Genomic DNA, 25,922 nt, shown 5'->3' with positions numbered 1-25,922 from the left:
GTGGGCAGGCTAGACAGGGGCTGTGCTGTGAGACTGGACCACTATTTATCTTAACCGAGTAAGGATTTTTTCCCTCCCCCTTTAAACTTGGTTTCGAGGGACTGGGCTTCCAGAGAAAGGGGGTTTCTTCAACTCTAACAAACTTCAGAGGTGTCTCAAGGTACCAAACCACTGCCAAGTTGCTGCTAGGACTTCCATTAGGCTTGGCTGAAGTCTGCTGTGCACTGGGCTAGGCCCTGTTGGTGTTATTGATGTGGTTTTATTTGAGTTATTGATGATTTCCTGAAACGTTCTTGGAGGCGCTTTAGTCACACAACGGTCTGTGTGATAGCCGACACACACGGCCTGTGGAAGGCATTGGCTCTGTCTGTGTGATGGAGCAGTGCTTCCCAACCCTGGTCCTCAGGGAACACCTGTCCTGCATGTTTGAGATGTTTCTCTGCTCCAACACACCTGATTCAAATGAATGGTCATAAGCAGGCTACTGCAGAGCTGGATAACGACCCATTCATTTGAATCAGGTGTGTTGGAGCAGGGACAACATCTAAAACATGCAGGACAGGGGGTCCCTGAGGAACCACTGTGGTTGAGGCCCAACCGCATGTGGTTACTCACACGGAGGGATTAAAGGGCCCCATCCTAAGCGGAGGCTGTCTTCAAGCGGTCAAGATGGACGCCGTCCTGCAGAGACGACAGAGCCTCCATCGAGCCAGGAGCAGAAGCAGCAGGGATGCCTTGGCCCCAGGGAGCAGGAGGGTGCCTTGGCCCCAGGGAGCAGGAGGGTGCCTTGGCCCCAGGGAGCAGGAGGGTGCCTTGGCCCCAGGGAGCAGGAGGGTGCCTTGGCCCCAGGGAGCAGGAGGGTGCCTTGGCCCCAGGGAGCAGGAGGGTGCCTTGGCCCCAGGGAGCAGGAGGGTGAGTGAGTGCAGCTGACACTGGCTCCGCGGTCCGGCTCCACAGCCCGGCTCCAGACACTTTAATGTATAATGGATTGTGAAACTAGTCACATGTCACATGTGGCCTGTGCCAGTGATGTTTCCCGTAGCATGTGTCATAGTCTGTTAGGATCTCCACACGACACCCTTCCAGGGAGCACACACACACACACACACACACACATGCAAATGTACCCACACAAAAGCATGCACTCACACATTCACACACGTACACCAATGCAAGCACACACACTCAAAGAGACGCGCACTGGTCTCTCAAGACCCACAATGGATTACAAAGATACATCTCTTACTGTCCTCTTCCTCCTCCTTCAGGTCCTATTCACATGCAAGACTATACCATCGTCAATGTGATGAATCAGTGCAGTTTTAAGCGATAGCCGTGTCACATCCATAGTCGTCTAAGCACAGATGTGGCAACCCACTGAGGGAGAATGCAAATAGAGTTGTTCCTCTAGTATCCCCTATAAATCATACTTTAACTTAATGTGACAGTAGCAGACACACACTGGCTTGACATATGGCCGAGATGAATATCCATACGCAACATGTTTCATCATGGTAATGCATATGTGACACTCAAACCCAAACCACACAACCCATAGCTTGAATGTGAATCTCCGATTTATGATTAAGGATTTATCATTTTCATTTTGAATGTCATATATGTTTTTGTGTTGTCTAACTATGAGGTCTGGTGTCATGCCTGGGTGATTTACAAGCACGCCCATGCACTTAGAGTAGATTCCAGTTGAGATTTTCTGATCAAAACAGATTCCTGTTAGTCATGGCTGTTGTGATGAACTAGACTACAACAAATGTAGTCTATTAAAACGTTCACATTTTATGTATATTTTTTTAAACATGTTTGTCATTCTCCCTGCTCAGCTAACAGTCTATACGCTTTCACGACGTCTGTAGTCGGTGTGATACTGTATGACCAATTTTTTTCGAGGGAAACTCGAGGTTTGACATGGCAACCCTGTTCGTTTCAGTCAAGGGCAATGCACGTGTGGCATCAGACAATCCACATCGCTTCTATCCACTCTCTCACTACGGCTGCCCTCTGCAGGCTTTTGATTGGTTCATCCTGTGATTGTATGTAAATCCGATCGGGGACGCAGCCAGTAGGTGAGTTTGGTTGGAGCTGGTGGCTCGCGCCTCAGTGGCAGAGAAGACCCGAGACAGAAGAGGTTAGACCCGTGCTACCGGAGCTGTCCACTTCTACCAAGGTGCTGAAGTCAGGATCCCCTCTCCAATCGCCGTTTGTTGACAATATTTCCGAAAGGGATTAAAGCGCTTGCTTCACGCAAACTTCCTCTGAGGACGTTTATTGCGTGGATCATATCACTAACCGTGGATTTCATCGGACGTACTTGGCAGTTGAAGTGAAGTGGGCTACAACAGTTTTTTTGTTTGTTGGTAAAATCTTTTCTCGGATTATACTCTGGATGCTTTGCGTCTGGACATACAGGTAAAACATTTAAGCGTTTACGTACAGATTATTGTGTTGGTGAACGGGTGAACTACGCGGAATGATTTAAACTGTGGAAATTACACTAGCTGTCCACGAAGTCTTTTCTGTCATGTGTCCCATTGCAAATGACTACCCAAACGCACAACCTATTGCACAACTATTTAATGACGACCCACAATTTTCACTTCAGCCCGCGACTGCTGGACCTGATAGTCTCACGGTTGTCTGTGTTACAGCTCATCATTTGATGGCATCACTTGGCAATGAAGTTAAACACGGGAGTTAGTCCCCACTGTCGACTGTTCTAGCCCACTAAAACCTGCTGCAACTTGAAGACTTCTCTAACCAAATCACCTTAATTTGTATTTTGTATTTTCGTCCATGTCCGAGGTACTCCAGTCCATTTCGTAGGTCATTTCATTTAGCCGCATAGTACTTAGCGTGTTATTTTTCCTTAGCACGCTAATCCTTGAGTGACACCGTTAGCAGCGGAGGGATTATACTCTTTTGTTTTATCCTCTCCCTCACTGCGCGTGATTCATTTGGCTGTTCTTTAATGCGCTCGTGATGGTCATTAATTGTCTTGTTTAATTCCAACCAATGGTTGTTGTGGATTCTTCTGTGAGGCAGCGGTAATATGACTTCATTTTAAGACCTGTCTTATTCAGTCTAAATCTGCATGGACCTGTCTGTTAGAATATTCCTATTCTGTTGACCATATCTCACTTAAAATCGTCTTGTCATGTTTGCTGATTACATTTCTTCTAAAAAATCTAATTGAGTTCGGAATTAGTATAGGCTACGTCTTCGTACCACCACCCCGTGGGCAATTAAGGCCCTGTCACGCAAACAAATTATTTTGAAAGCGAGATTCGGTTTTTCTGATTTGCATTTGTGGACTTGATGGTCCTTGTGATAATATATTTATACAGTCTCAAGCAGTATGAAAGCTGCCTAATCTAAAGTTTCCAAACCTACCACCACCCTTTGCTTTTCACTCAATTAGACCAATGTCAGATGCTTAGGCCCCCCAAAAGTAAAGGGACTCTCCCCAATCACCTCAAGTCAAAATCTTCCGAGAGAGAGAGCTATATGTGGAGCATTCTCCTTTGAAAGTGTATTTGAGCAGGTAGGCAGCTATGCAGCATTGACTATTCCTTCCACTCCTTGTGTATTGATTAAATGTTAGTAAGGATGAGCCTGCACTTCATTGGTTCGCTCTCTGTTTCTAATCATAAGATGTCACCCCTCTTGTGGCTTGTATTACAAAGGGGCAGGTCGTGTTTTGCAAGGCTTTTCCACTTTACTGTAAATCTCTACTTCCATATTGATACGTTTCTTTCGGATTGGAGTCGTCATGGGCACTGTCATCTATGTTTCATGAACCCCATGGATTATGCATTGGCCTCTGAGATTGGTGGCTCACACAAGCTCTAGGACAGCCAATATGAGAATCCATTCACAGTCAAGAAAACAGCCAGACCTTGCAACTTGGCTGATAATCTATTATATGATTGAAATGTCATATGAAAAATGAGATGTTCAGATTACACCATGTGCAATGAAAAACTCCTGACACTTAGAACTTTACCAAAGAGACCCTTTTTCTTCGCAACACGACTTCTCATTCCTGCTCCTATCCGTTGAAATCCTTTAGCAACAGGTTAGAGATGGGGTTGGGAAGAAAGTTTCCCGTCTGAAAAACAACATGAATTATTGTCCCACCTGCCTGTAGTTACTATGACTCCCTGCCCCCTGGGGAGTCGCCGTGATCATGTCTGAGTCAGCGGGGCTGTTCTAAACAGGAAGATACTGGATAGCCCAGGTAAGGGATGACAATTTAGTATGTGGTAGTGGTACTGAAGGCGTGCAGACATTAGTTTGAAGTAGGAGGGGCGGCGGGGGGTAAATTGGATGTAATAAATGCCAGGCTGGTGAGGAATTTACTCATGGGTCTTTTCAGCATTATCAGCTAGGCTACATGATATAAACCATCTCCCTGTAAACTGGTGTTATCAAACCCATCCTCCTCCTCCTTGGTGTTTTGTACTGTGGTGTTTAGCTCCACGCTTAGAAATGCCAAATTGAAATCGGCGTGGTAATATTTGATGCTTATTGCTTTGTGGAGCCCTGTGAGTTTCACAAAAGAGAGGCGTTCTATTGCAGTGAGCCTGTTGGCATGGCGTTGCTCAATGGCCCCTTGCTGTGAGGTTTAAATTAAGTCTGGGCTAAAGCTTTAGAGCTTTGTTTCTGTCTTGCCCTGGACATGTGCTCCTAAACAGCCAGGCTGTGTTGGAAGTCTTAGGAATCAAGCACACTTCTGCAAATGAGTTTTATTTTATTGTTGTTATTATGAAATACTTTCAACTCTACAGTCAGCATAGCTCCACCAGTTGGGGTCGCTATAGAGTGAATTTGAGGGGGTTGACTGAATGGGTTAAACTCATTCCTCACTCTAAATCCAGCATACTTGTGCATCAGATTCCCAGCTTTCAGCCATGTCGCTGGCTAAGTGGTGCATCAGTGGGATCGTTGCACGTTTCCATCAGTACTGAACCAGGTTGAGGGCATTAAGGACCCTAGTCACCCTACCCCTCAGGATCGAAACAAGAGAATCCCTGGTGATCCTGGCTTGCCATCATTATTAATACCCTCCAGAATTCTCCTTGTGTATCACCATTCACATAATTACATTTGTCCTCACCATTCCTGCCTGTTCCCTGACCACAAAAGTACTGTTGGAACTATGGGGGTCAGATGGCTGAGCGGTTAGGGAATCGGGCTATTAATCAGAAGGTTGCTGGTTCGATTACCGGCTGTGCAAATTACGTTGTGTCCTTGGACAAGGCACTTCTCCCTACTTGACTCATTGATGATTTTCTGCTGCACTTTCTATATTTAATATAGTCAATATGAATCTGTCCTTCCTATGAAGTACAGGAGACCAAAAACAGCTTCAAGATATGAAGTGATTGAAGTGTGTTTATCATGTTAGTGTTTGTGTGTGAGAGAGTGTGTTTGTGTTGTGTGAGAATGTGCATGTGTACTGTATGTGTGAGTGTGTATGTGTTTACGAGAAAATATTTAGAGGTTGAGTTAGGGGCATTGAAGTTATTGTGACTTCAGGTAGGTCCTTGTGGGTGATATGTGTGTACCAGAACACTGGCGCGTGGGGTGTGTGTGTGCCAGACCGCTGGTGTTTGGTGTGTGTGTGTGTGCCAGACCGCTGGTGTTTGGTGTGTGTGTCTGTGTGCCAGACCGCTGGTGTTTGGTGTGTGTGTGTGCCAGACTGCTGGTGTTTGGTGTGTGGCGAGTTTTGATTTGAAATGGCTGCACAGGTTGCAGTTCACCATGGATCAAAGCTTTGACTGACTGGGACAGTGTTGTTCAGGAGAGATGAGATCACCTCGCTCCCATTTCAAAAAGAGCTTGAAGGCTAAAGACCACGTGGTCTCTGAACCATTCCTGTTACATTATTTCACTCATCAGTTCTTCAGTCGGTTACTTGGCTGTATGAAGGCTATGTCACGGTCCGTCTCTCCTGTTAACTACGATATCCGAAGATCGTAAAACGTCTCGGACTGTTCATGCTGGTGTCAGATCCAGATGCACAGTAAAAGACACAGTCGTGTGGCTCTCATACGTAGCACTGCAGGTCAGGGGCGTAGCCACAGGTATTTGTTTTGTTTTAAGGCCTACCCAAAAACAAAAATATCTCCCAAAAATTATGCACCGGGTACACATCGCAAAGTCAATAAGTAAAAATATCAGAAAAGATGCCTATCTATATTCTTTTAAGCCTAACCAAAAATATTTTTCTGGCTATACACCCCTGCTGCAGGTCCTCACGCATAGAAGCATTTCATCGCAGTGGCAAAGTGAAGGCATCCAGTTGACATTTCTGTCACATACAGAATGTTGATGGCGTTGTGCAACTTGGTCGTGTGTATTTAAGCTCAACAAAAATGATATGTCGTGACTCAGAGGCCAGGGTTTCAGTGGGGCTAGTGATTAGTGAAAGAAAACCATCAGTATATGGTTAGCTGAAAAACTAAAAGGATTGTACTCGGCTGGTTTCCAACCGAAGACTCAAGAACTACAAGCCAGAAACAATACGACCAGTGAACCAAAAACGATCTCCAAATGATCTAACTAACATGTGTTCGCTCGCTAGTACACATCGATATCAACCTAGATGCAGGCATCATCCTAGTGACAAAATACCGTGACAGTAAAGTGAACGTCCAGTATTTTGAATTGCTTCTGAAAATGTATTCAGTATTTCACTTAGTGGTCCGAATGCGTAACATGAATTGACAACAACATCGACACAACATCCGAGTGGCAGCAGGTGCAGCTCTGTGTTCCATCCATCCCGACACTGTTCAGCAGGTGTCTGCTCTATCCGGAGACACTGTTCAGCAGGTGTCTGCTCTATCCAGAGACACTGTTCAGCAGGTGTCTGCTCTATCCAGAGACACTGTTCAGCAGGTGTCTGCTCTATCCAGAGACACTGTTCAGCAGGTGTCTGCTCTATCCAGAGACACTGTTCAGCAGGTGTCTGCTCTATCCAGAGACACTGTTCAGCAGGTGCCTGCTCTATCCAGAGACACTGTTCAGCAGGTGCCTGCTCTATCCAGAGACACTGTTCAGCAGGTGTCTGCTCTATCCAGAGACACAGTTCAGCAGGTGTCTGCTCTATCCAGAGACACTGTTCAGCAGGTGTCTGCTCTATCCAGAGACACTGTTCAGCAGGTGTCTGCTCTATCCAGAGACACTGTTCAGCAGGTGCCTGCTCTATCCAGAGACACTGTTCAGCAGGTGCCTGCTCTATCCAGAGACACAGTTCAGCAGGTGCCTGCTCTATCCAGAGACACAGTTCAGCAGGTGCCTGCTCACACGGTCACAACATCATCAACGGCCGACCACGAGTCACCAACCTCAGCGTGGAGGTAAGAAGGACGCATCCCTACCGTGGAAGGTCGGCAGGGTTCGCCCAGGAACACGGCTCGGTGCAGAAGATGTTCAAGGGACAATTAGAACCCCCTGGAGAACCCGGAGGAACCCCGGCGTCTCTGAGGTCCAGCTCAGGAGGAAAGCGAGCTGTTGAGAGGGCTCAGGAGGCTAGTTAGTGTGTCTGAAATTGGTCTGAAGTGCTGTCGGTGCCCTCAGCACCTACGGCCTGGCTCTCATTGTCTTTCCTCGGCTCTTTGTGCTCGTTGCTTTGTCTCGGAAAGGTCGACTGGGGCCGTCACCATGGAGAGGGGGGGGGGGGATGCAGGGGGTTTTCATAACGGGGGTATTTCAATGAAATCTGATGAGAGTTTAAAGTGAATGTCTTTTCACTGCTGTTCAGACGCCGACGCTTCCCTCTGATTGGGTTAAAGAGCCGTCCACAGAAAGTCCTCTTCACTACCGCTTCAGATCAGTAAAATTCCATCAGTGTTTTGTCTTTTTTCGTGTGGAATTTTCGGGAGTTGTTTTTTAAATTTTTTATGAGAACATTCAGACGTGATTGGGTTTCGTCTTCAGGGCTACGCAATCATGAACCAATCATTACCTGCTCTTCTGGTCTGTTTAGGAAAACAATGAGAACATGGAAGATCCACACGTTTGTATGAAATACAATAAACAGACGGACAGACAGAGCAGACAGACAGACGGACAAAGCTGACAGACAGACCAACACACACGTGCATATATTCCCAGAGGCACATCCTGACAGGATTTTGACATTTCTCCTTCAATGACAAATTTATCTCCAGTGCAAAGGATTTAGAAAGGGGAGGCACAATGAGACAAGCGTGAGTTCAAAGCTCAATGTAATCACATTTTATGCGTTTGTATAGATATCTGTATGAAACTGATAACAGCCTCATAAAAGGGATCCGGGATGATAAATAACACCCTCCCAACATGTGGACGACAAATTTACACGAAAGGCATATCTCCTTATTCATCTGTTATCTCCCAGCGAGGGCTTGCTGTGCTGTTATCCTTCTGGCATTTGAAACAGTGTTCCTTGAGTAATGAGTCAGGGATATTTATCGTCCATCCCTAGGCCTGGATTAGGCCTGGATAAGGCTCCCCGTTTCCACACTCATCCTATTAAGAACACAACCATGTGACCAGGGGGCTTAGGTCACATGACACGCCCTGGAGATGCTGGAAGAGAATCCTAATTGCCCTCCGGGAAGAGAGGGAGGAGTCAGGTTGTGATTGGTGCATAAATTGCATAAATGTGATTGGTGACTCACAGATTTCTCAGAGCTTTTTCATTTGCCTGTCGGTCGTTAAAGGATTGTTGATGAGAACTGTTTGCCTGACTTGTTTTTTATGTTTGCAGTACTTGAAGCCATTTGAAAATAACTGATATTTTTGCAGCAGGGGTTGTTTTATGTCTGTTACCCACTGCAGTAGTGTGTCATTACACAGTTGACACTAAGCACCGTTTACCTCGATTTCCTTTCCTCTCTCTTTTAAAACACAATATGTTCTCTGCAAAAAGGGTTTCACAGGTTCATGAAGCTGACTCATTAGACTAGAGGATATTGTCCCTCCCCCCCGTTGATTCAGATGACTGACAAACTACAGGCTGTGCTCTGGATCGAAACCGTGTTACCTGTCAGCTCATACAGCTGGCTACACAGTTGGCTAGATTACAAACCGTCACCACCCATTCAAATGACAAAGTCTCTCATAATCGTCCTAATACAACATCTGTTGCCGTTCCAATTTACTAGACTTTTCATCTCACTGATGTGTGCATAATCCCCCCCCCGAGATTGCATTCATGTCAGTTTTAAATCATCTTCCCTTCATAGATGTCATATCTATGCACATGGGTATGTCAAGTCATGGCAGGGTCATATTATTCAGAGCTTTGTCCACAAAGTATTTTCCTCAAACGCTACCTACATGCTGTTGCAGTTCCTGGGCTTCATGAGAGTTTTGAATGCAGTGCCCAAAACTGGTACAGTACTGTACATTGGCTCATGGTATTGGAGGTAGGAAAGATCGGTCGAATAAATCCTCTGGATCTTGTGCGGTGTGGAATTACTATTTGAGACAAGGAGAGGCTCATGTATGGACACATTCATTGAGACAGTCTTTGCTCTCCTGTCTGTACTAGGATAAATGTTTGACTGGTTAACAACAAAAAACAGTGCAGCGTAAACTATCCCTGAGAGTGTTTCTGCTCAGAGCTCAAGTAGCACCTCGTTTTTGCCTCTGCCTTGAAACGAAAGAGCCCCTTCATGCGTTTCATAACACAGTTGGGTATAAGAGAGGGAGAGAAAGGCTATGATGACTTGATGATATTACTTCACCCGACAAATAGACGGCAGTTGTTCCACAGCACTCATTCAGGAGGGACATCCCAGGGACAAACAGACGTACTCCAACTCCACTGATCTCTCAAGGAGAAATACAACTGAGCTTTCTTAAACATATCGTCTCACAGGGGGTGGGGGGGTGAGCATATGGTAGAATAGAGTACGGGTAGAAGTACAGAGCACTCTGCTGAATTCTGGAACTTTAGATTAGTCACACAACTTTAGTCACACAGCTTCAGTCAAGAGTTTAAAATGTCATATGTTTGTCATTATCTTTTTCTCTCCCCTAAACCGTGTTTGAAATCGAGACACATTTCTTTTCCCCCGACATCCCGCTACGCTTCGTCTCTTTGCGCCTCCATCCCGCACAAGTGAACGTGCGCTTCAAGAAAAATAAGCTGGGGGTCACTGGAACGAAGGACTCATCTTAGCCTCAACCAATCAGATTAAAAGGTAAAGTTCAGGTTAAGTTTGTCACCTGACAGGAATGACCTTATAGGTGGATCTTATCGCTGCCTGCTGTCACAGATCCTGCTTTGGTAGTCCGTGCAATAACAGCTGCCTCTGTCTGTCAGTAGTCATTTGTTGTGATGCAGAGCCAGTACCAGAGACCCTGTACTGCAGACCCTGTACTGCAGACCGCAGAACAGGGCTACGCTGCGCCTTAGATGGAAGGCAGTCGAGCCGTGATGCCCTGTGTACATAGTGAGCAATGGGTCGTCTTCATTTGAAAGTCAATGTTGAAGCTTAGACATGCTCGCTAGGATTTATAGCCACCGGCCAAAGTTATGATGACTCTCCCTTGGGGGGGAGAAATGGAAAAATATCTCTGCCTCACTTTCTTCTTGGGCTTTCCAAACAAAGACTCCTGCACCCACAAACCCACACACACACACACACACACACACACACACACACACACACACACACACACACACACACACACACACACAGATAACTGGAAGCATTAGTAATTATCTTATTAAACTAAGTTGTCAAGGGATGCTTCTGAATCTCATTGGCTGAAAAACAAAGAGAGCTAATGTGATTCCAAAGTACACTTCATAACTTATTTATTGAATTTGCCCAAGCACACTCCGCTCTTGTAATTTAGTACTGTGGATGGTTTATTTGATGTTAGATGATTGGAAATATCTTCAAATTAGTAGTAGATAGATTTCCCCCAAAACAAATTATTCATTTACCAGACAGACTTCAGTCAACAGACCACGCCTAAATAAAAAGGATAGTCCTCGTAATGTCAATACATCACACATCGTGTGCATCTGTGTGACACAATAATCCAACAACATCATACCATTAATAATCCATGTAACAAACAGACAGGGCCAGGTAATGGATGATACTGGCAGATGCTGCTGTTAAGATGAACAAAGTAGACTTAGAAGGAGGAAGAGGAGGAAGAGGAGTAATAAGAGGAAAAAGAGAATTAGTAGTATGTGGAGGAGGAGGGATCCCAGGCTAAGTGCAGCAGGCCATGCCAGCAAGTTACAGAAGCACAAGCACTTAGTTTGTCTGAGATGGATGACATGTTGACCTTTAACCTCCAGGCACAGCTTGGGTGCACAAGGGCCACAATTTCTGTCAGAGATCACCAGGACAACAATGTTACTTCCTGTTCACCTGATCTACCGCTCTTCAGAGGCCTGAACCAGCATCTCTGGCTGTGTCCTTCCACCTCCCTACTCCACCCCCTCCACCCCCTCCCCTCTACCTCCACCCCTCCCCTCTACCTCCACCCCTCCCCCCCCCCTCCACCCCTCCCCTCTACCTCCACCCCCTCCCCCCCCACCTCCACCCCCTCCCCTCTACCTCCAACTGCTGTGGGTTTACCGTTCACCGTGGTGTTTAATTGGTGTTGTGGCGAGGTCAACCATGTTTTCATACTGAGTTATGAATCATTTAGTGTGAGTTGTATTGGGAATGAAACATGGAAATCTTAATATCCTTTTCAGGAATGATGTATATACATGACACCCCATGGACTGAAATGGGATTTAAATTGTTTTAATTGATAGACAAAGTGGCATCACTTTACATGAGGTAGACTTCATTACAACTGCTATGCAAATGCATGGTGTTACCATACAATCAAATCTAACAGTACTGTATTTGGAATGCCCTATTTTCAAGATATGTCACAGAGGGCTTCACAGATGCCTACAGATCAGCATCTATATAACCAACCTAAACCCTCTTTGCCATTCTAGATTATAATAAGTGGGAAAATGCTTGTGTGTATGTCTTTTACTTGATACCACTAACTGTTGAAGCAAATCAGTGACATCATGTTTTGAATTTTAAGGCATTGAATACTTAATATTGAAATTTAAACACCTCTGAATTTGTCGGTTTTAAATTCACCTCTTTAAAATTGAAATATAACGTTTTTTTTCAATGTAAAAAAAAAATCGGATCCAAAAATTCCAGGTTCAGAAATCCAAGCCGCTGAAATTCAAACAGTAAAATTAAAATCCCCCTCCCCCCCCAAAAAAGAACTAAGCTTCAGAAATAGGTGAAAATATTGGAGGCAAAAAAAATCTGATTGCAACATCCGGAATACCAAGGAAATGCTTGCCTCAGACCATACCTCTCTCCTCAAACCCCAGGCTGTGATTGTATGACTGATCTGCAGCTCCACCTGAATGAGAGGGGCCTGAGGAGAGAGGTCTGCAGATAGACCCTCCTGTGAGATGGTTCGATTGCCTTACCTTGGTATCCTGGATGTTGCAATCTTAATTTTATCGGCAAAACATTTTTTGATCTGAATTTCATCATTCGAATTTGAGCAGCCTGGATTTTGTTCTATTTGAAGGTGAGGTGAATTCAAAACCAACAAATTCGGTGGTGTTTAAATTTCAATATCAAGTATTCAATGCCTTTTAAAATTCAAAACATTGTCACTATTCTCCTTCCATAACAAACACACTGTTACTTATTGACTTGTACCTGCTTAGGCCCTTCTCCCATGTAGGCTGCTGTTCCCTGTGCTGTCAGATACACCTTTAATATAAAACAATTACTGTAGGAAGTTATGCATGTGCCCTGTACATCCAGCTCAAGTAAAATTCACTTATTGGAAATACACAGTAACCTACTAATTTCTGTTAACGTCAGGTTCAATGATACGGAAAATGTGGGCATTAAACAATGTCTACAAAGAGATGTTCAACAGTCATCAATCTAATTAAAATGGTACCACACAGTAATTATCGTCTCGTGGTAACTCTTGGTGTCTTTTTTTATCTTGATTTACTCATGACGCCCATTTCCACTTAATGGATTCCAACGAGATCTAATCTCTCGGGAGTGTGAAGCACTTATTATTGATAGGGTTAGTTTAAACCGAAGACGAATCTGCAGTTTCTCATTGTCGAACGCTAATTTCCGAGCGTTTGATTCATTGTCTCGACGGTGCAGTATCGAACCTTCCGTAACAGTCGCGAAGAACGCTTACTGGTTCTAATTCTGTTTTTGACAGGAACATACCGATGAGGACGCCCAGATGTTGGTCGCTGGCTGTGTTCTTGTTGGGCATCGTCTTGCCCAGCGCGGAGGCCAGACCCAACCAGGAGGGACTCGGGCAGCTGCCCTATCGACCGGTGGTGAGGTTCCGACACAAGGTATTGATTTCCTTCCTGTTCCATTAGCCTTTCATAACAAGAGTAGCCTGCAGTTTTGCCAATTATGAAGCTAATTATATTGGAGGCCCGATGCAGCGTGTGAAGCAACTTTGTTTTAGATTTTTTTTTTTTGGGGGGGGGGGGTGTTTCTCAGAATAAATACTCAATGATTTATTGCTGGCTGGGTTTGTCAATGGGGTGATTATCCAAGACTATCAAACAAATGCGGGAGGATTGTGGACCGAGGTTACGGAAGGAGGAGTGAAGGTTAAAAGGGGGCTTTCAGCAAAACATCCAACTTTGAGTGTAATTGATTTTATTTTTCTATTGAATTGATAAAGTAGAAAGCAAACTCAGTCAGAATCTACAGGAGCCATTAGCCATCAACAACAACATGCACTCCCATCTCCCTACCTCTTTCTTTCTCTCCACGGTATCTCTTTGTCAATCTGTTTCTATCTCCTGAGCTTTCTTGTCTAAGATGTCTAAGAATGACAGTGGTGAGTGTGTCGATTGCCTCGTTACGTAATAGATCATTTATTGCTGGCTGGAATGGGTTATGTTGGCAGTGGGAACTGAAGCTGGACTGGGTTTCTAGTCTGCAGGCTTGTATGTGTGTGTACTCACGTCCTGCTACACTCTACATGGAGTGGGGAAGATGGAGAGAGAGAGAGACGTATGGACAGATGGCAGTGAGCAGAACAGGAGATGGTGCTCACAGAGCCAGAGCCTGGAGTCTTCCTAAAGCTGACAAAGACACAAAGGTCACTTTGACAGAAGAGCTGCTTTCAAAAGAGGGTCGTTTTTGGGGGGAAAATATGGATCATTCGTGTGATGCGTGACTCTGGGGGAACAGTGCCAGAACGCTGATAGAACATTGATATAATTACTGTACGTTGTCTACACTGCCTACTGATGAACAGAAGCAGGGATCAGACAGCACTGTTCACGATCAGCTGCATTGATAATTTATTGCCAAATCACGACTAGAGACCAGAGTTTTAGCAACATGCACATCAGAAACTAAACTAATGAGCCTGCAGTCTCTACTGTACTCTCCCCCCTGCAGTTTGGACACATTAAAGCTTCAGAATTAGCTGCAACGTCATACATCTCTAACTGTGGTTCCTGAAATGAGTGCAGGGACCTCTTTCAAGTGTTTCTATGTGTGTAATAATTTAAACCCTGAGACTTTTAACTGCCTGGGCCAAATAATGAGTTCATCAATCAGGTTTGTTCCAGCTTTACTGAGCAGCAGACGTTATGATCCTTAGCACTGACACCCTGGCTCTCTCCCACCAAACTACTGTGAAGCTTAGCAAGCAGAGAAACAAGCACCACATTGTGCCAACGAGTCTTTGAATGGATTATAATAATAATAATGGACCCAATGACAATAACACTATGTGCAGGAATTTTTAATAACAAGAGTTTAATTGTGTGACCCACATTGCAGGACAACCAGATTCCACCTCGAAGGCAAACTTCTTTATCACTTATCGCGCATGCTTGGCCAGCGTAGATATCGTATCAAAGTTGGCCCCCTGAGTTCACATCATTAATATTCAAAACACGCAAAGTCAGGGTAAAATGAGTGCAGCCCAGGTCTTACTGCTGCCACTGATTGCAAACCATTCTCTATAGTCCCCTACTCATTAAAAAGGTTTTTTGGTGCACAGCACGATAAGGAAGCTATAATCTAAACTACAGTAGGTTTAATAGCACGGCTCCCCACCCCAAAAAAAGTTATGACTTGTTACTGTGGCTCAGCTTGTTAATACCCAGTGTGAGTTATGGTCACAGTGGACGACTAGCATCTGAGCTGGATATTAATCATAATCTGTTGTGATGAATGAAGCCATCGCAGCAGTGCTGTCCTCCCCTCTTTGTGCATTTGCACCCTCAGCCCCAACACTGCGCTTCGTCGGTCATTATGCAGTTTTGAACATGCACGCGATGGATTGCATCCTCGATGCATATTGATTACATGTTCTTTCCTACTGGTGTCAGGATTTTAATTACACAACTCCCCACTTCATCATTTTTTTTTCTTTTATGCTGTTGGGAGCGATGGCGAACTAGCCAGGGTGACCTTTACGCCCCCGGCTGCTTCAGAAGTGGAGATGATGTCACACCGTTCAGACAACCCAGACCGCTCGTTGTCGTTTGCTTTCGTACAAACAAAGATGTGACTTTTGCAACTTGTCTCAGCTCCAGAGAGCCAATCCAACCAAACACAACATTGGTAATTGTATTAAAAGGCCATTGTCAGTCCAGTCATAGCTTAGCTTCTGAAAAGACTAACTGGAAAGGCTAAATGCCACTCAGAAAATAGACAGGAAATGTTTGAAGGGCAGATTGATGCAACTCTTTCTCTTTTCAGTCAAATCTGAGTGTTGGGAGAACCAGCCAACAGCAGAACAGCAGCTGTCTGGTGGCTGGGATATGGTTACTTTGTGAGGTGGCTAGTAAATACAGACTATTGCTTGACTCTGACGACTAAAACACTGTTAGAGCTACTCACTTCTGATCCTTGATCTCCTGCTGTACTCAATGTGCACAACTTCTCTCTCATATGCAGGGCCCTCAAGTTTTATCAGGTTTTGTCGGGAGATTACCATACCTATCAACTGGGGGGGGGGGGACTATAAGGTGGCATTTAACTTGAGACAGCTCTCACCCCGGGAGAAAACCTTCCTCCGTATGCCTGCGCCTCGTCCATTAATTGTATATAGCGAGATGAGTTATTCCTTACTTCTCAGCGTGAGAAATTCAAAGTGTTGCGTGGGAGCGTGTGAACTGGCGGGTGCCCAGGTTGGCATCCCGGGGTGGGAGGGGGGGGGGGGTGTAAACCTTGCCCCTTGCCCGAGGTGCCAAATGTGCTAGGACCGCCACTGGTATAAACAAATTAATTAGACTACATGCTAACCAACAGGTTCAATTGGAAATGTGTCACAAACTTGTTATATTCGCTGTTTTTATCTTATTTACGTTTTTTGGGGGCATATTTTCTGTAAGCAGATGGTAGGCTACTGACAATGCTGTTGTTTGAATTAGCTTGTTTCAAAGGCGGTCTAATTATGAATGAAATGCAGTTTGATTAAATGCTTAAAAATATCACTAGAAGGGGAAGATTAAGGCATAGTATAGTTTAGGAAAATGTTTATACAGGGTTGCCCTTTTCTCTTAGTTTTAATGCAACTGTTTTAACTACGTTATGTGGGGCTCCCACATCATCATCAGCCTACCTTTAGCACCCGGGAAAGTAAGAGAACCTAATTTCATTCAACACTTTCACGTTTTGTAATTTGAAGTGTAAATAAGCAGTAACAAATATACATTTTATGTTTTTTAATCTATGAATTCTTAACAATAGGTTAAGTAAAATATAAAATATACCTCAACTGCAACAAGCACACCTCACAATTTCCCCAGAAATTGTACCCCTCTAGTTTGTATGTTTATTTTAAAGAGAGATATTTCGGGCATTGTTCATGCTTTATTGAACAGTTGTTATGCAGTAAAGGCCAAATTTAAACCAAGGCCGCTGCGGTAAGGCTTCAGCCTATACGATGTGTATTTACCTGGTGAGCTACCAGGGCGCTGTGTGTACTATGTTTATGTGGCGTTGGATAAAAGCGTCTGCAAAATGAATAAAATGTTGACGTAAAACGTAACGTTAATGTCCAGGAAAGCAGGTAGCTTTAGGTGTTCTGAGGCTTAGAGGGAGGACAACGTTAATGTCCAGGAAAGCAGGTAGCTTTAGGTGTTCTGAGGCTTAGAAGGAGGACTGATGTGGACTACACAGCTTGCAACATGTCAGTTGTGGCTTTGAATCCCCAAAGGAGAATAGTTTCTATAATATTGTACATTGCATGTAAGGGACTTATAAAGCTTGATTTATGGCACTGTATTAAGAACTGTCAAAAAATACACCAAAAAATATACAGTTCTGCTTTGGTAAGGCTCGCCTCGTGAAATGATAGATGAGCATTCTGCCATGGTGAAATTGATGTGTAAGGTGCATTAAAGTAATACAATAGCATAGAAATGTCACTGCAGCATTAGCATTCCATACAATTTGTCTTGTGGGAGTAGAACTTAATTCATCAGTCAGATCTGCCGGCTGAAAAATGTGGCCTATTGTAAAAAATAGCCTCATTTGTGACTCCCTCACTAAGCCAAGTTGGGCTTTTTGTTACACAATATATGAGAAAAGTATTTAGAAGATTCTTATTCAATAAACCCATAAAGAGATATCAAAGTTTGTGTATAAAATAGATTTAGTTGTTATTGATTAAATATGAATTAGATATGACTGAGACGTCAGGAAGCCACTAGAATGACTTTGCTTTATACGTATAAAATATATACATTTACATTTTTATAACAGTGCAAGTGTCCACGGAGAAGAAGGCTATGTGCACAGTCTGCTTCATGAAGTGAACATTCACATAAGTTGTGTGACCTTATTAAATGTACCAGTAGGAGACCCCTTCAATCATGGAGTACAGAATACATCTTCTTAAGAGCACAGGTCTCCAAACTCCTGTCATCTGCCTTACCTGGGATCCACACAAATCTGTTTCCAAACCAGCCAACGAGAGAAGGGCTAAGACGACTGCAAAAATATACAGCTATATTTAGGGCCTGAATTCAACCACTGTGCAAGTGTCTGAGTTAGTTGTTGCTGTGGTGTTTAGAAGATGTCATGTCAGGAAATAATTAAGATTAGCTTGAGTACTTGAGAACTGAGAGAACAGCCATTACCCAGTAGTCTGCACACACGGCAAATCTAGATTAAAAGAGGATAAGCGAAGAGAGGCAGAGAAAGAGGGGCAGGGAGGGGGTGAAAGAGGCTGACTGAGCTGAGGGGGAAATGGAGAGACAGATGGAGAGAGATAGAGAGAGAAAAATTGAGAGAGAGAGATAGAGAGAGAGAGATAGATGGAGAGAGATAGAGAGAGAGAGAGAAATGGAGAGAGAGATAGATGGAGAGAGATAGAGAGAGAGAGAAAAATGGAGAGAGAGAAATGGAGAGAGAGAGAGAGAGAAATGGAGAGAGAGACAGAGAAAGAAAGAATATCAGGTTGAAGGGCAAGCTCTGGTGAAACTGTCCCTGGGAATTCAGGACGGCTAGTGAGGGAGGGAGAGAGATAAAGATGGAGAGCGATGCAGGCGGGCAGTTAGCCAGCTGTAGCTGTAGCCGGGGCAGATGGGGCACTGGTTCTGCAGCTGGGCGTCCGGTCCCCAGGGACTGGGCCTGCCAAGGACCTCAGGGAAATCACTCACTGGAAAATCTGGCCTTCAAACCTTCACAGTAGCTCTCCAGCTCATTTATCCTGTTAATAACACTACCTGCTCTGGAAGTTGGGATATTTTAAGACGCGCTTGGCATTAAACTCACTCACGATTTGTTTATGAGGATTAAATAAGGCAAAACAGCATTTGTCAGCGCTAGCGTGGAATTATATCGTATTAGTTTTGCATATTTTATATAGAGATGAATGGTATATAAACTGACTAGCTGGACTAAGAGTTAAAAGCTTCAGACAAGACACTTATTTGAGCCACCTCTTTTAATATGTCCTCCTGTATACTGTCTAGATATAAAAAACGTTTTCCACTCATAATGCTATTCCTCATACCAAGGAATGGGCAAACTCAAAATATTCAAGTTTCTACACTTGACAGGTGCAACTCTATTTTGTCAGACTCAGTAACATCAATATGCTCTCAACCAGACATGTGGAAATCTTCTTTTCAGTCTCTATGTACAGTATGCTGAAAATGTGGAGTCAGATGGCTGAGCGGTGAGGGAGTCGGGCTAGTAATCAGAAGGTTACCGGATCGATTCCCCGCCGGGTCAAATGATGTTGTGTCCTTGGGCAAGGCACTTCACCCTACTTGCCTCGGGGAGAATGTCCCTGTACTTACTGTAAGTCGCTCTGGATAAGAGCGTCTGCTAAATGACTAAATGAAATGAAATGAAATGTAGTACAAAACTATTTACAAGTGACTGTGTCTGTCTATGTTGTCATGGAACTGACAATAGCTAGAAAAAAATGTCCTCCAACAAGCGTCCTTACCAAGCCCTGTACACAAATACCAGTTTTCTTCAAACATTTGCTTTCTGAACCGGTTTCGGTGTTGGGTTGTGGATTTTATAGATTTGCAGGGGCGTCCGGAGAAGAGAACAAGCTGATTTCTCCATGCAGATCCTTAGATAACGAAGAGACTGCTCTTTTCTTTGCGCTGTCAGCAGATACTCCTGTTACTGACCCCAGACCAGCTGGTATAGCTTCCTGTCTGTCCAGAACCACCTGGCTGAGAGAGAGAGAGAGAGGGAGAGAGAGAGAGCGATGGAGAGAGGGAGAGAGGGAGGGAGAGAGGGAGGGAGAAGCTACTGAAGCATTGATGGTGATATAATCAAATATTTATGCCATTTCCTTCCCACTAAGAGATTGTGGAGAACTATCTGTGACAGCAGAGCATTTTGATAATTGAGCCTTTATTCCGTACACATCATTGTTCACAATATGCCGACCACTCAGTGGTAAATAATTTGACAATGCTTCCTGTATATGTGTATATTTATATATATATATATATATATATATATATATATATATACACCGTATATGTATTTATACAGGCAGCATTGTCAAATTATATAGACATGAAACCATAATGTTATGGAACATCTTTAATTGCAATTCGTCTTGCTCTTGTGTGTGTATCTTGGACAAAGTTAGTCATACCTGATGTTTACTGTCAGACACCCTGCTATTGATATTCAACCGCTGTAACCTATTAGCCTTAATAATATGATTTCTCAGTATTCAACATCTAACACAGCAACAGTAGAGGTGGATTGTTTGTTTAGTGTGTTCTCTATTTTAACTTTTAGTTGTGCTTTTTTTTGAGGGTCTGTTTACCCGGAAGCAAAACGCTTCCGGGTATACCTTTGTTGGCACTAATACCGATTCCTAAATGAATATATTGTATGACTTTTAGATATCTCATCCATTGTTTTTGTGTTTGTTTCAGCAGGATGGGAACCAAGGGACCCTGCATATCAAGGGTAAAGTTCAGACTTTCTTATTCCTCTTTTCCACAATACTACTTTTACTGCAGTTCAAAACATTTGAAAACAATATTAAACTTAGTTTGAATTTTCCTCCACCATGAATAAAAGTTGCACTGCATAATTAACTACCGCATACCGGTTCAATAAATCCAATCCCCCAAATTCATTTATAACCCCCCCCCCCCCCAAAAATAAATAATGTGGATTGTATCTAAAAATCCTGAGAGGATTTGGGGGTTGAGGGTGAGTATAAAGTGGTTCCCCCCGGTTCAAAAACCTTGTTTTGTTTCGCGCTGTCCACTTTGGCTGCAGGACATCAATAAGAAGAAGGCAGATGAGCATCTTAGGTGTATCGACCTCAAGCTGTGGAGAGGGGATGGGGAAGAGAGAAAGCACTTTCCTTTGCAAGCTGACGGCACTGTATGTGTGTATCTGTGGCTTGGTGAAAGAGACAGAAAACACCTTCCCACCAGACCTCAGATGTGCCGTTGAGGTCTAAATAATAGACTGCCAATAGTGCACTTTCACTGTTTCAACACCTGGTTTTGTATTTCATAGTAAGGCAACACTTAAAGTAACATAAACTAACAGGTAACTGCGTAGCAACATTGTACACTTTACAGTAAGGTAACATTAGCTACCGTGTAACTACATAGTAACAACATTGTAGTTACACTTTACATTAAGGTAACATCAACTAACATGTAACTACGTACTGTAGCAGTGTTGCTATGTAGTCACATGTTAGTTAATGTAATCATAAAGTGTTGCCCATAGAAACACTCAGATTCTAAAGTGTCAATAATTTAGATTCATGCTAGAAAGGACACTGCAACGTCTACCTACATAAAAAATGCTTTAGCTGTGGTGCGTTATGGGAATTCATTTGGCTTCTTAAAAATGGCAGATGTCCTGTCGTTTCCATCTGTGTTGACCCTCTCATCTCCTCAAGAAGTGTACTGACTGACAAACCCGAAGATTAGACAGCTGTGGAAATGAGTGTACCTTTGATATCCTGCAAGTCTTCCTCCGACTTAAACCACCGGCTTATGATGCCTAAACTACATAAAGGATTACCATCACCAATAATGACAAACGTAATGAATTCTTTCCCTGGCACATCCTCTGCCTGGTAATTCTATTTTTGGTTGAGCTGTGAATCTGGTTTCTCTGGGAGGGTCAGTGAGAGTGGAAGAGAGAAGCTGTTAGGTACAGCTTCTTTACAGGGCTGTTACACACTTACACTCAGATGTAGTTTGGATATTCCCTGGACTGTAATCGTACTATTTTGCTGTAAATGGGACAAGACCATGACACTTACAAGAGGGGTTGGAATTGCCTCTCGTATATCTGTTGACGTCATCTCCCCCCCCGCACGCTCCACCGGCTAAGAGCTCACAGGCAACAACACGCCTCGACAAAATGTTGACGTGGTCTCGCACTGTTTGACAGATGCATCTCACCTGTCAACCCATCACCTTTCAACCCCCCCCCCCCCCCCCCCCCCCCCCCCCACATACACACACGCGCAGACACACTTTGCAACCCCATCGTTCCCCTACTCCAACACAGGACTCAATGTCAGGCAAAAGGTGGCATAGCCACCAAGATGTCTGCCACTAAACGTTTGGAAGGGGCCGTAAACGGCCGTCTCTCCATTTGTCTCCACCAGGGAAGGTCAGGCTGGTAATTGTAGAGGTTGCATTATCATAAAGGGCTGGCCCTGCTGTCAGATACCATTCATTTTAATGCGTTCCTTTTTAACTGCAAGCAGGAAGGCAAGATCCCACTCTGGCTAGTTTTTAAGCAAAACTCTTTCTTAGGCTAGATAACAAGCCCCGAAATGGAGCCGGAGAGAGTTCATAAATAATTCACATTTTTGTTGATTGATTAAAAGATCATTCATTGTGGGGTGGAGATGGCTGGGAGTTGACTGGTGTGTACCACTGTGTTGTCCTGAATAATGAAGACAACTCGTTACCTGTAATTCCACTATCAACCAGCAGACACATCTAGTAAAAATGTAGTATGTTACAAGTGAGTCATTTTCAGTGTGAAAGTGCCTTAATAATTTACACAAAGTTTTTAATTCAGCATCACAAAAGTGTAAGATTTATCTTCTCCTGAAAGAGGGGGTTTTAACACACATTTTCTCTGAATTTTTTATTAGTCTTACATTAGACAGTGGTTGGTAGCCCACAAAACAATTATAGACAGATGGAATCCACCGACATACAAAACAAAACTGAAATTGGATGTCAGAAGCTAAGAGGGAAAGATGGACAGGACCTGCTTTCACCCAGAATGCCTTGTAATTGGAATCCTGAGAGAAACTATTTTCTCAACCACTCCTGCTATGCAGGTCACTTCAAAGTACCTAGAAGTTTTTTGTAGGTAAAAAGCTATAACTGGTAGTAAATAAACCCATCTTACTCATTATTTACCTTTGGGAACATCTGTACATGCTGGAAAAGATGTGTTGCCCTTTATTGCATCAGATCATGCACTTGAAGGCAGAACAACAAGCTGAATTATATATAATGTTTATTTTCCATATCACACCAATCAAGTAACAATGAATTTATTTTAATTGTTGTCATGTCACAGTAGCTTGTAAGCCCTCTGTTTGAAACCCCCCCGAAAGAACCGACATATTTCAAGACTTAGAACTAATTACAACCCTTCTACCCTATGCTGTCTTTTCTGAGATATAATAATATAATTTATTACTTTGTATGCTGCCCCCCTCCTCCCATGTTCTGGTGTGTTTGAATCATTTAAAGGTTGTAAGCATCCAGTCCTAAATTGTAGATTAATTCTAAAATTACACGCCTCCCTCCTGAGACATTCTTCCATTTTTAATAACACAGCGCAGCAGTACCTGAGCGCAGCCTGCACGCTATTCTGCAAATCCTCATCTTCGGAGACACAATTATTGGTGGAAGACTCCCTGTTGTTTCAATCACAACTGAGTGTCCCTAAGTCTCAACACAAGGTAATTCGTAATAGCTTTTGCAAGTCCCTAATCAAGGTACCACAATTAAGATTCACAGGGTGCGCCTGTCCGCAGGTCGGGCTTACGTTTTCTGGGAAGTGAGAAAGAAAATGTTGTTGAAGAGGTCTCGGAAGTCTGTGTTCTCCTCCTGTGATCGCGTTGGAGGAGAACCAGGAGGAGAACCTGAGGAGAAAGGCAGGAACCAAAGAGCCGTGAACTCTAGGAAAGAGTCGTAGAGGTAGACGATCATCACAGACGACATGAGTAGAGGTGTGGAGGAACAGAGGGAGAGGAGGACTTGATGGGCAGACACGAGCAGGCCTGACAAGTTCAGATGGGTTACAGGCATTGGTGTTCATGGTCTTTGACCCGCAAAGCCTTCTGGGACAGGTGGGTGTGACCTAAATACTAACACGGACCGATCTCAGCCCTGCCTGGTGCACTTTAGCCATGCGTAGCAAGTATGGATACCGTATGAACCTATCCAGGTGTCATGGTCTGATGGAGCCTGATTTATGGTTGCTGGTATGGTTTGTCACTGTGGTTGTTTACTTTAGAATGGAATAGATTAATGTAGAACAGAATAAAACCAAACATAAAAAATGTAATAGATATGAAACATTTATCATTCAGAAGTGGTCAGCGCTTACCTTTTATTTGAGCTGTGGGTGTAAACAGTATGAGGGTTGGTGAGGTATGTTCACATGCAAAAGTGGGCAGGAAAAAACTACATGAGAAAAGTCAACATTTGTATCAGCAGAATATTCATGTTGTAAGCCAGTACATGGTGTGGAATTTCACAAAGAATTGTTTTAGTTTTTGAAGTAGTGTACCGTAAAAGACGTTAATACGTGTTGGAGTGCCTCTTGAACCTCCAGGAAGTTTCAAAAGATAAGAGTGCGATTGTGTTGTAGATGTCATGGCGACTACATTGTCTGTAATTGGTGTTGTGACATCAGTCTCCTCCAGCAAACTGAACACCTCACTGCTGTCTTGTCTGAGGTGTAGTAAGGCAGTTAATAATAACGTAATGGATTCATTTCAGCAGACACCTTTTTCGTTAGCGACGTAAAATACAAGGGGGACTTGAGTTAGCGACCTCTTGTAGTGCAGTGCAAGTGCCACTGAGCTACTCCTCCCATTACTAATGTTAATTACAAAGCAAAGCCACCAAATCAGTATTGATGTGGAAGATCTACATTGAATGCCGTTCTTTTGACATCTATAACTAAAGGCCAAGCTTGTCTGAGATGTGTGCCATACAATGAGGTGAGGCAAACATTCATTATTTATTCTCAGTGGTCCTTAAAGACCTGTTGTACTCACAATGGGCAATGATGAATGGTTACAGATAAAGGTCTGTCTTTTTTTCCTCTAAGAAGGTCAACACAGTAATTGTAACAGGGCCATTATGTTGAAGGACAGACCAAGCTGCCGGCCAACAATCCCCTTAATGTTCTCTAGCTCAGGATGGGCTTGTTCAGGAGTCGGGCCTAGAAGGAGGACTTAAGTTGCTACGGTCTGCATTTCTGTGTTCCTTATTACAAATCCATACAAATCTGAGTTCCCTATTTCCTCTGGGATTTATCCTAAACTTTAATATTCCTCAATATATATATATTTAATATTCCATCTTTCCCAGCTCTCTGATGCATCTAAGAGCAATCATTTAAGCGAGTAAGACAACTATGATATTATTTATCTAATCCACTATTTCAGGGAGGAATTGCGGAAAGTCAGGAGATCTTGTGTTGTGTAATTACTGATGCTTTTAGGTTGCTTGTGCACCCGTGTTTCCAGATTATTATCCAAAGCTTCTTTTTGTGAGCGATTATTATCAGACTTCATGCTGTGCACCAAATGCGAACTCAAACTGACTGGAAGCAGCAGACACGTGTTCCAGTTGTACACCCTCAATCCCTACAGGGGTGTCAATGTGCTTTCATCTCCACTCTAGTCACTCCGTGTCCCATTTTGTCTGCGACACTTGAGTTTTTCCCTCCAAAAAGCCCCCCCCCCTCCCCCTCTTCTTCCCACTGTTGAGTTAAATGAAATGATTCTCGCTGGGTCACACTGACCAGGCCTTGATCCATCTATTATTCTTCAGACTATAGGGGCGGTGTGAACACAGACAACCATACGAGGACACTGCTCTGAGTTACACAGGATAAAAAAAAAAAGAAAAATAAACAGATAAATAAAATAACTAGTCCTTTCACGTTTATATCCCTTTAATCATCTAAAAGGAATAGTCATAATTAAGCACCAAGCACTAACCCTGCATCGAGAACAGGATTTCCATTTCTTCATCATTTTTGTACAGGATTGTCTTGGTGGTTATATTATAACGGCTCATTCGATTTCCTTGGCACTTGATCTGCAAGCTGCTGACTGAAGAAGACAACCTGGAGGCCAGCAACTGTGATAGA

The 25,922-nt window shown here is 43.6% G+C and overlaps 1 protein-coding gene across 1 annotated transcript in view; it reads left to right on the top strand.

Moving 5' to 3' along the window:
* Positions 1-2,185: 2,185 nt before the first annotated feature.
* The window catches only part of fstl5 (follistatin-like 5), an 81,209-nt gene continuing 57,472 nt past the window's right edge, over positions 2,186-25,922 (top strand). The window contains 3 exon segments of the mRNA XM_047021551.1: positions 2,186-2,427; positions 13,267-13,408; positions 20,462-20,492. Of these exon segments, the coding sequence (XP_046877507.1) occupies positions 2,405-2,427; positions 13,267-13,408; positions 20,462-20,492 (196 nt within the window). The 5' untranslated portion in view covers positions 2,186-2,404.

Source organism: Hypomesus transpacificus, chromosome 1 (assembly GCF_021917145.1).
Source record: "Hypomesus transpacificus isolate Combined female chromosome 1, fHypTra1, whole genome shotgun sequence".
Lineage (NCBI taxonomy): Eukaryota > Metazoa > Chordata > Actinopteri > Osmeriformes > Osmeridae > Hypomesus > Hypomesus transpacificus.
Note: the sequence above shows the minus strand (reverse complement) of the source record. Positions and strands in the feature narration are given on the sequence as shown.